General features: G+C 34.7%; 1 protein-coding gene across 1 annotated transcript; it reads right to left on the bottom strand.

Moving 5' to 3' along the window:
• Nucleotides 1-6,692: 6,692 nt before the first annotated feature.
• On the bottom strand, nucleotides 6,693-12,262 carry LOC117340053 (probable G-protein coupled receptor B0563.6). Its single transcript, XM_033901854.1, has 2 exons — nucleotides 11,451-12,262; nucleotides 6,693-6,837 (listed from the first exon to the last, which is right to left on the bottom strand). The coding sequence occupies exons 1-2, from the start codon at nucleotides 12,260-12,262 to the stop codon at nucleotides 6,693-6,695; spliced, it is 957 nt and encodes a 318-aa protein (XP_033757745.1).
• Nucleotides 12,263-12,553: the final 291 nt, after the last annotated feature.

The raw sequence follows: 12,553 nt of genomic DNA on the forward strand, positions 1-12,553 counted from the left end.
GTACAATAGAATACCGAACTCTAGGTAAAACCTCAGTAGTAGGAGTACAATAGAATACCTAACTCTAGGTAAAACCTCAGTAGTGGGAGTACAATAGAATACCGAACTCTAGGTAAAACCTCAGTAGTAGGAGTACAATAGAATACCGAACTCTAGGTAAAACCTCAGCAGTAGGAGTACAATAGAATACCGGACTCTAGGTAAAACATCAGTAGTAGGAGTACAATAGAATACCGAACTCTAGGTAAAACATCAGTAGTAGGAGTACAATAGAATACCGAACTCTAGGTAAAACTTCAGTAGTAGGAGTACAATAGAATACCGAACTCTAGGTAAAACCTCAGTAGTAGGAGTACAATAGAATACCGAACTCTAGGTAAAACCTCAGTAGTAGGAGTACAATAGAATACCGAACTCTAGGTAAAACTTCAGTAGTAGGAGTACAATAGAATACCGAACTCTAGGTAAAACCTCAGTAGTAGGAGTACAATAGAATACCGGACTCTAGGTAAAACCTCAGTAGTAGGAGTATAATAGAATACCGAACTCTAGGTAAAACCTCAGTAGTAGGAGTACAATAGAATACCGAACTCTAGGTAAAACCTCAGCAGTAGGAGTACAATAGAATACCGAACTCTATGTAAAACCTCAGTAGTAGGAGTACAATAGAATACCGAACTCTAGGTAAAACATCAGTAGTGGGAGTACAATAGAATACCGAACTCTAGGTAAAACCTTAGTAGTGGGAGTACAATAGAATACCGAACTCTAGGTAAAACCTCAGTAGTGGGAGTACAATAGAATACCGAACTCTATGTAAAACCTCAGTAGTAGGAGTACAATAGAATACCAAACTCTAGGTAAAACCTCAGCAGTAGGAGTACAATAGAATACCGAACTCTAGGTAAAACCTCAGTAGTAGAAGTACAATAGAATACCGAACTCTAGTTAAAACATCAGTAGTAGGAGTACAATAGAATACCAAACTCTAGGTAAAACCTCAGTAGTAGGAGTACAATAGAATACCGAACTCTAGGTAAAACCTCAGCAGTAGGAGTACAATAGAATACTATGTAACTCTATGTAAAACCTCTTCATCGATATACGATAGCAAAGCATGAACACTATGTACAAAAACAGTAAGACTACAGATGGTTCAGAAGTCACCCGCCATGCAAGTAAAATCCCAATCCAGATATTGTCACGTTATCAGATTGAGGGGTAGGTTGCTGGCACACGAATCCCCGGACATTGTAACGAGCATTGTCATTACGTTTGTATGTTCTCATTCCTCGGGACAAAAAGCGTTACATGTAGCTCTCTGATTATAGGCAAATATTTGTGTGTGGAATATGTTCATCAGCATATATTATGTAGAAGTATTTTCGATAAAATATAAAGTGATATTATTGAACAAATTTAGATATATAAACATGTTGATTATAATTGTTCTATCTCATAAACAGATATTGACTTTGATACATTTGTTTTACTATTTGTTAGGAAATAATACCTATATGGCTAATTACCAACAGAAACTGTAAAATCGCCGATTTGGTAGACATGACCACATGTGTGTGTCCTCGTTGTGTCGATGCCAGTTCATATTGTGATACGCCGATAAAATCACATAAACAAGAAATTAACGTGAATGACATATGACGATCTACATCGCTACATCACCATTACATTTGTGTAAAGTAATAACTGATTCATTCATAAATATATCAATGGCAAATTGACGCCGCTAAACAACAGACGGTTATAGTAAGTCCATTACATACAAACATAAAACATTAATTATGACCCCAATAAATAGTATGTATGATCACATTACTTCCAGAAAGTCTGTAGTCACATCTTAAATACATTGCAGCGAACAGATGAGAACAAGTATGCATCTCATTTATAATTACAAATGATTTGTAATGCAAGTAATTTGTCCATCTGGGTGGGAGATTGTTCGAGTGAATTATCAAATCTGTAACAACACAATATATTTAACACTAATTATCATGATTTAAAGATTTTGCTCATGAATTTATCTTTTCAGTACATTGTATATTGATTAAGATATCAGTGGACTGTTTTCGTTTTAATTTTTTTTTTAATTTTGGGTTTTTTTTGTTTTGTTTTTGTTTTTGTTTTGTTGTTGTTTTTTTGTTGTTTTGTTTTTGTTTTTTTTAACTTTCAAGGTTCGAATTGTTTTTCGATATCATTATATCTGCTTTTTAAATATTGTTCCGTTGAATTAGCTCTCAGCACTCTCCTCTCATTTTCCCCTTTTAAGACATAAAGCGGTTCAAGACATATACCATTTCCTACGTTTCCAGGCTATGTCTCTAGAGGTACATACACTGAGGTTATACAATATGTCCGCATACAGATTTGACAGTAAAAGCAATATTTTCAGTGCAATATTTACATAGTAAAACACTTTAAAAAGTATTCAAACCGTGGTTTTAAGAGTTTGGTCATTGCAGTAATATTTTCAATATTTCAATATTTACATAGTCATATTGTTTCACGAAACAAACACATGCTACTGTAAAATTGTCCATCTGAGTTGTAGGGTACCACGTGGACGGTTGATGTATTTCAACCGTTCTTTTCAGAGTGTGGAATTACCGTTACAATGTCATGCAGGATGACTGGCTTTTTGCTACTTTAATACATTCATCAACATGGAAGAACTTTGTATTTGCATTTGTTTTTTATACTTTATAACTATACGTCCACCATGCATGCCTTTAAAGTCTGAAACCTATGGGAAATGCCGAGGATCTGTTACCAACTATAACGGCATTATGTTTCTGTCACATGTCTGAGTGTAGATCTTGTAAAACTTGACACATATTGCTCAACCTTAAAGCAAATAACATTGTTATTATATCATATGGTAAGACTTTATTCATGTTTCTATCGATGGTATTTGCGTTTAAAGGAATCTACAGATACAGCAAGGTATATTTAGAAAGTATTTTAGTTCTCTGCTGAAATGAGCATGCTTATTAAGTGATCATGAGGTTCATGTTATTTCCTGCCCTAATTGAAGCACAGTAGCCATACTATGATTCAATTAACCATAGTTCTCTGAATTAACTAGACAAATATTCTCCTGTTTCCTGTTCCGAAACGTTTTAATTATTAGATATACAGACAGTTGTTTCTCATGACACTTCAGTTCAGGAATCGCGGTGTGTAGCAAACACTTTGGTGATAGGGATGTAATAGAAAGGCAGTATCTTATTCATTTACAATGTCGATCGGAGAGGCTAAGAGGATCCCCGCTTATCGGGATTCTGTAGTGCTGATTTATGGAAATTGATGCGTTAGCCTAAATACGATTACTCGAATGAACTGTTTCCTTCCGTGGCTGCTGGGCCAGTTGATTGTCGATATACTCCTGGGGAATTCAAGGCTGCCCTTGTTTGTTACAGGTCATGGTTTAAATGAAGCTGATTGAATGCCAGCTAGATCAGTTAGCATACATAGAAATATCATACACGTACGAGGACAACACAGATAGTATTACAAAGGCATCTATAGCGACCGTATTGGTAATATAATTAACGAATCATGCAAAGATGATATCAAAAGCTATATCAATTTGTAGAAAATAATTTAGAATTTCTTTTGTGACCATTTTTAGATACCAGAGATCTGTTTTATTCCTTCAATATTAATCGACTTGTGTCAATAGCCTAAAACGCAATAACATATTTGTACGACACAGGTTAATTGCCATCCATTCAGATATTATTGTTATGTGTTCTTTTTCCTTTCTCCTCCATAAAGATTAAATATCAAGCATCAAGCAATACACTATTTTATCATATGACAAGAATCTACCGTGTTTTTCCATTTCATTAATGTTCTTTATTGCACACGTGTGTAAATTGTATTCCTATTTGTGAAAACGACCTCTGAAACGTAGTTACACTTAGACAAGAAGGTGAAATACCAAAACATTCCTCCATATCAGATCATAATTTACAGCGTCAACAATAACGACACACAACACACAATAAACATCTACATAATCCTTTCTAACACGAAAGTGACACACAAAGAACAATCAACTAATACTTTTGTCGTCACACAATATGCTTCAAAACGCTGCTATTTAATCGGCCATAATTCTCACCTTCCACGGCAACTTGAAAAAATGTTTGGTGGAAACATTTCCCAACTCTCCTTACTAATAATGATACATGCAAAGCTACAGCAGTCAATAAACGCCGTCCGATATAGTCCTACATGACATCGACACTGAATGTGTGGGATGTGTCAAACTGTGACGTCACAAGGTAAATAGTCGCTTGTCTGGTCGCTTGTGCTCTATAAAATTGACAGACTTGATCTTTTTCTTCGCGCTTAATTTGACTGTTTTTTTTACAAGCGATTCATATGCAAAATTAAGATAGTGCAAAAAGTACATTATTCTTACGCATTTTTTATTGTATGAGTGCATTTAACCGATTATTAGTTTTTGAACATACGGTCCAAAACAGCGTTGATCATCAGTTGATCGATACAGGTGGCTGGATACTACAAGCGGGAAGAAACGAAGTAAATCTGAGCCATATCATAAATAGAATCTGACATTCGTTTCGTTATATATATATATTTATGTGTGTGTGTGTAATTTATGTCTTTTGTTTGTGAATTTATGTAATTATTTCCGTTCTTCGTGAAATAAAATGAGCTCGAATTATCGGTGATCAAAATGTTGTTAAGACTACCAATGCGACTAGATTATATATAGCATGTTATCGATCCCAGTTATTTGTCGCATAGGGCACCTATAACAGTTGGTTAAAAAAACTATGTTGTGAATCCACTTTATTGATACAAGAAGTGTTTCTAATTACAGGCAATCAGCTTGGTCATGGGTTCTTATAATAGAACGTCATACTAGACACGAGTGTGGGAGATATTATCGCGCCTGGGACAACAGAAGATAACTCAAAGTGATTTGGTAAATGTACCAATTACTCCTTCACTAGAAGTAATCTTGTCTCAGACCTAAGCTTGGATTTGCCAGTCCCGACGAAGTATTAAGTTATTTATGACTGGTAAAGTGACGAAAGATATATTCTGCCGTTTGTGTGTTATATTTATTGTCGAGGAACACGTCCTGGTGTCATTGACATCTACGAGACAGCGAGAAAACACTGTCAAAATCCTTCTCATTAGATTGTCTTTCCACAGTACTGTAGAGATAGCAGTTACCGCAACATGTTCAAAGGCTTTCGATACCACGATTTTACCTCGATAGTTCTCTGCTATTTCAAGTAATTATTGAGGGAAGCATAGCCAGTCTGTGTGTACTTACTCGTATCATTCCCTTTTTAGGCGTAAATCATATAATAATAAATGTAGCCACAATAAAACCAATATTTCGTCAAACCACGGACATACGGCTAGAGACCAAAAGTCTCCCTGAGCCACACAGCGCTTTCTGGGGATACCACATCTGTACTAATTGGACCAAAATGATACAGTCTAGGAAGCCATGTCATTGCTTATGTTTTTTATGTAACAGATGATTGAACACACGGGGATGCTTTTGTTGGGTCCTTGGTGTCTTCGTCTTGCCTTTTCCAATAATTCCTGATCATTATATATTTTTTTCCTTTAATATATTAGTCATTCAGGACAGCAATTATGTTACTGTGTTATTTTTTCTGTTAGAATTTTTCTAGTAATTCTTATCTACCTTTTCAAAAAATAAGCTAAAATTAAAACCCATTAGGCTTTGAATGATCAAATGAAATTCTCATGAAGATAAGGTTTGCATATTGGACATATATTAACTAAATTCTTTGTATATACGAAGGGTGTTCCAAAAATAATGTCATTTGACTTTGTTTTCCTAAACTACAAGTGTTTTTACCCTTTTAAATTCTTCTGGCCTTCAAAATACTCCCCAATGCTTGAATACACCATTTGAGTCGCTCAATCCAATTTTGAAAGAAAAATTCATACTCTTCAATGGGAACACCCATTAAGTACTGATAAACAGCAGACCCAAGGGCATTTCTCGACTTGCATCTCTTTCCAGCCATTTGGAATTTGAGTTTTGAAAACAAAAAATAGTCGCAGGGGGCCAAGTCTTGTGAAATGGAGGATGTGGAAGGACGGAAACTTTTTCAGACTCCAAAAACTCGGTCACAAGACGTGCCTTATGAGCGGTAGCATTATCATGTAAAAGTCGAAGGTACCAGAGTCCTGTGCTTAGACGGCGGCGTTTGTAGCAGGACTTTAAATTTTTTCAGAACAACATTTTTGTAAAACTTTGCTGTTACCGTTCTGCCTTCGGTACCGGAATTTGCATTACTGGTCCCTTATTGTCAAAGAAAATCACCTACAAACTTTCTTTACCGTGCGTTGGCGTTTGGCAATACTGGGACAGTTTGCATTTTTTGTGGCCCAAATTCTGTTTAAACATTTTCGCTTTGGCTCTAAATAGTAAACCCCTGTCTCATCATCAGTAACGAAATTATCGAAAGCCTTTTTGGTATATTTGGGATACATTTTGAGAAAAAAATTTTTTGCATTTGAAACCCGGGTCTTCTTTTGTTCTTCTGTTAGCAAATGGGGTATCCACCTTGGATTTATTTTCCTAAGATGAAGATGTTTCTTTAAAATATCATGAACTCGCGCTAAAGACAAATTTGACAACCTTGCTAAATCCCTGACAATGTGTCTGGCATCTTTTTCAGCATATTACTTATTTTTTCTACGTTGCTTTTCGTCGTTGTTGATGCAGGACGACCTGGTCGAGCAGCATCTTTGAGTTGTTGCTGACCGCTCTTAAATTTAACAACCCACCTACAAATAGATTTGTGAGACATTTGACCCTTCCCATATTTATAGGCTTTATGCCGAGCAACGATCGACCTTTTATTTAGGCCCTAATTTCAAGCACATCTGAAGCTCTTCTACCAGTCATTTCATGTATAGTGTAATAAATACGCTATAAAGCAATGTGCATTGAATTAATGAACTCGAGTTTTACCTTTGTTATGCTTCAATGATTATTCTATCGGCTCGGGGGGGGGGGGGGGTTGAGTACATTGCGCACGATTTTCACGAAAGAATGGACAGATGACATTATTTTTGGAAAAACCCTCGTATTTTAACTGGGCCATAGCAGCCAGGAAAAAAAATATTTAAATAAACCAGTACTATATTGATGGTTTTTACCGGCCGAAAGGTAAAAACGTATTTGTTACATATATTTAAAATGAACTGAAACTTTCATTAAAGTTGCATTTTATCTAGGCTGTAGTCCATATCTCATTTGCTCAAATTCTTTAGATCTAGAAAGTACGTTTTTAATATAACTAATATAACTAATACTAACATCGGTAAGGGGTACTATTTACAAACGACATATCTTTTTTGTAGCTACCAAATTAAAAAGAACAAATCAGAAAAAATGTTATCATTTATTATCAACAGTAAAACAGTGTAACATTAGAAACATTCACAGTAAAACAGGAAACATATGTTCAGTGGGATAGAACACATAAAATACAGTTAAAAGAACTATTTTAGTAAAAATTAAAGATATTTTTAAAGAGGATACTTTTTCATTTGATAAAACACATGACACAATTGAGCTAGTCGATAAAAAATAACAAAAGATAAATTTTAAGATAAGATTCCTTATTAACACGCTTACGACACATACATATATTTCACAATTGTTGTAAAGTAAACACATTTTTCTCTTTTCCTGCAATGTACAAAGATGTTTGGCCATGCCCGCATCAATTGATTTATGATATAATTTCGATGCATTAGCAGCAGGCAAGAGTACAAGCTAGGATCAGAAAAAGGAGTGATTGTAGTTAATAAAATCTGTGTCCATGAATTCCCAGATTAAAATCATCCGATGGAATGTCGTTTTCATTTAGATGAAGTAGCTTCAGTGATTAATGAAGAATATAAGAATATATTTCAACATGAAGAGATCTTTTAAAACGAAACCAATCGCCTCCTCAATGTCTAAACGAATAGTTTCGAACAAAATTTAGTTATTAATGAAAAAAAAAAAAGAGAATCTGTCGAACATATAGACCATAGTTTTTTTTCTTCTGAATTACAGCTCTATAACTGAAGACAAATGTTATGTAGCGAAGTTATACATACATAGGGTTCCTTGTGAAGGCAGTTATTTTACACGGGAAACAAAACAGGGATGAACTTAACTGTATCCTTCTGTCTAGACGATTACATTCAACGTGATACACCTATATCGGTGTAGAGTGCATCCAAGCTGTTTTTTACACTGAGTGGCGAATAATGAAATTATCAAACTATAAAACAGTTTTTTTTTTGGAAACGGGAATAACTAGCAGTGAACGTAGAGACCGACTGTTATAACGGAATTGATATCAGGAACCATGCTTTAGACTCAACATACAAATGATTCACAACCAAGAAGAATAACGAATAAGTCACGTCAATTCACGAATTTGATAGAAATGAATCGACAAAAACAAAACAACATCTCGAAATTAACCTACGATAAGTGAATTGGATCAAAATGGATAATTGGATAAATAACGGGAAATAACGGGGAAATAACAAGAAAGTAACGAAAACAATGGTTAAACTAACTGATGTAAGGAGACTAGAATATGAAGGGAATATATTAGAATGAGCACTTAAAACATCTAATGAAACAAAATGAGCAACAACAAGTAATTAATACAACAGAAACAGTATGATGCCTAGGATTGCTTAATTGATTCACAACCGCACAAGATGATAGTTAGTCTTTTAACATGTGAATCTCTGATCCATTCATGGCGACAAAACATACTCCTACCATAACCAGGTGTTAAAAACAACATCAGTTTATTAAACATCTTTTCCTTACCATCATTATATATACTGGGTAAAATGTTTGTATTCTACAATCTTGACGTACAGCAAACCGCCGTCGTAAGATTTTCAATGTTTCAACTTCAAACATGATCTCCATTTAGATGGAAACATTGTACTTGAACTTCATAGAGTGATACTGACTACATTGTTATCGCCTTTATGATAATGTAAAAATCACACGATGCTATTTTCATGTTATTATGAGAGATATTACACAATCCCGGATTCCCTGATATCTTGTTTCCTTGAGTGCCATTTAGTTCTTACATCAAAATATAACCCCATGCAAAACACGCATCAATTAAATACAATGAATGGAAAACAACTATTTGCATTATTGTCTAAATTAACATTACTATCTTAAATATTCATTTTTATACATTTTTAGTTTAGACACTATCAGGTTTGACTCAAAACCCTATCTTCAATCTGTTTGACAACATTGTATATGTACATTGTTTTAAGTTTCATTTAAAACAGCTTAAGCAGTCGTTTTGAAGACCTCAGGATAATCATATTATGGAAAAGGCTACACTTTGACGAGACAGAAAACGTTAGGACAGGGCAGGTAACAACTGATGTCAGCTTATATTGGTATTGTGGTTGACATAACAGAAACATATTAATTAAAGTAGTACTTCAAAGTAGTGACACAAAAGAGGTATCAAAATAAGCTTTGTTAAATACTGTTTACAAATTATCAAAGATCAAGTTCACGGGTATATAGCTAAACTGTCATGTTTATGATATATTATTTGTATTTTCTGTCATTAAACATGGGTAAAAATTTTGAATTAAATGATCCATTGATAAAGATAACTGCAGTAATAACAATAAAATTTACCATAACAATAAAATTTACCACGACAACAACGACACCAATGATAATACCAAACACACCTATAAGGTACGTCAGAATATTATCACCTGAACATCTATTGAAATATTGGTCCCATGATAATTAAACACACCTAAATGCAGAGATACGTAAAACATATCCATACATCAACGGGTACTAATTAAATACACGTATCAATTAAATATATATTAGGTACGGAGAAGGCAAATAATCAATAGAATGCGAGTTAGATTGAAGCTTACTGTAAACCAAATAATTTTCACGTATACCTATTTTCGTAGTTTAAATTAAAAGTTAACATTTATGCAATTCCATTAAATATGCTGTTTAAACTATCTGAAGTTAAATTAATACCTCGCTATGCGTGAATGAATTATAGTATAAGCGTTGAATGGAAATTTTAGAGGTTCTTCATCTTAAAATAAAAATAACCAAAATACATCGATTGCCAAGTAAGCTAAAGCCAAAAAATATCTACAGATAATTGAAATAATATTTCATATAGCCACAAAAAGTTATTTAATCAATTAAAACGTAAAAAGAAAACTAAGTGAACCAAAAATGATTGTACCTCGTTCGACGATTGCTGAATTAGATACAAGACATTTCAATATAAACTGCCTTGTTATGACACAAATCAATAGAAGATCACGATAATGTGATACACCTAAAGGGGAGCTGCATGTCGACGCTGTTGTTTATAAGCTTATGCCATTCTGTTAACATGGATATTTTAAAATATAGGAAAAATAGTTACTCATAGTCAATATATATAGCTACTGCTCCAGATTTATGCAGCACTTTACAACTTTTAGTTTGATTTTATTATTTACGTCAGCAATGAGTTCTCTGAGAAAATCTGCTCTAACTTACATACACAATAACCAATCTGTAATAAGAATACAACTATATCATATATCTTATTGTATTTGTATTATGAGTCAATATTAAAATACACATTAAAAAATATCAAAAGTCGACTTCAGCCAGGTCTAAATCAAATGAATTGAATTAAATCTAACACACATTTGAAAATAGACGATTTGAGGAACAATCTAGATCTGAATATGACATAATGACTGTACAGATACCTGGGCTAAGATCGTATCACAGGATGGGTGATGACACACATTTTTATTTTAGCTCTGAAATTTCCCTTAAGAGTTATTTGAAAAAACAGATGTTCCGAATACTTCAGAATAAGAATCATGTGTAATACATTTTATTTACGAATCTTAGTCTTCGTGAAATAAAATCGGGACGGGATGAATATGCTGCGGACATCTTATATCAGCAGTGTCACATAGACGCTTAAATGGAGATATAAAATTTACACATTTACCGCTTTCGATGGTTGTGAGATGTTTCCGAAATAAGAGCAATGCTATCACTTAAATGTAACGTAGAAATGAAACAACACAAACATTTCTGTCCACAAACGATATTTTCAATATGAATGTATTTTGTAGTTAATTTGTTCCAGTATTATATAGTTGTCATTTCACTTTGATCCCTTACACTTTTGAGTGAATACCGGAAACGGTAAATGCTTCGTCCCATTACATCCTTTAGAACCCTCACAAACTTTTTATTGAACGCACAGTACATGATGAAGTTCATTGATAAGTTAAGCCACATTAGTAGATTAGATATTATCTGCATGAGCTTTGAGTATTTTAGTCCAAACCTCATTTCAACCATGATATCACAAATGGCGGCGGGGAAGATGGAAACAATAGCTAAAAGAACAATGCTTATTAGAGTGATTGTAAACCTCCTTTGGTCCTTCTGCCATTCTGTCTCCATATTGTTTCTCAGATTTAACTCCTCGCGCGCAATGCGTGCTTGTTGTACGGCAACGATAAGGTAAATGTTGATCACACACAGAATAATGAGCGGCAGGAAGTGAATGAGTATAATGAGTGCAATGTTCATAGCCTGATAATACTCACTTCTACGGAAGTCTGTAGGTTTGAGTCTGTAACCATGTAAATCGGTCACTGTCACATTAGCATTGTCAACACTGATAGGCACTACATCATAGCAGAATAGTCTTGGCACGCTAATCACAACAGTGGCCCCGAGAATTATCCAAACCCGCACTTGCGCACTGAACCGACTACATCGCCATCTTGCCCAAATCGGAAATTTCACAAATATGAACCTGTCTATGGTCATTACAACGGTTATCCAGATACTTGAAGCTGTGAAGAAATTGACCACTGGCAGGAAGATATAGGCGTTATACCACTTGAGAGAGAAGGTGGTGGCCTCCCGAGAGACCACCATGAAGGGAAAGGAGAAGAGAAGGGCCGACATGTCAGTCACTGCCAGTGCCTTCAGGTAGATGTACGGGGACTCCACTAGTTGTTGGCGTGATAATACGATCAAGTTGATAATGTTACCAATAATACCGAAAACGCAAAGCACGGGACCGATATACTTATAGCATATGTCCTCGAGCATATCCTTAATGTCTTCATCTGTTGTTTGGTTCATCTTGACGTAGTATTCTTTGTTAGTCTGTAGAACAAGATTGTAAAAATCTAAGGAATGAGTGACATAAATTGCCTAACAATTATTGCTAACTATCTGTTAACACGTTCTGAAATCTAAAAACGACCAACAACGTATTTACGTCCCTTTTATGCAATTGCCACTTTTTGTCCAGACGATGGCGACTTGATGTAGGGGTCCGGCTCGCATTATCCCATTTGAAAGGTCAAATCCCGTTGTGAAGAAACTGGAGATGTTTTGTTGTCAAAATCTGGCTACCAGACGCATCTGTAA

Source organism: Pecten maximus, chromosome 1, assembly GCF_902652985.1.
Source record: "Pecten maximus chromosome 1, xPecMax1.1, whole genome shotgun sequence".
In the NCBI taxonomy this organism is placed as follows: domain Eukaryota; kingdom Metazoa; phylum Mollusca; class Bivalvia; order Pectinida; family Pectinidae; genus Pecten; species Pecten maximus.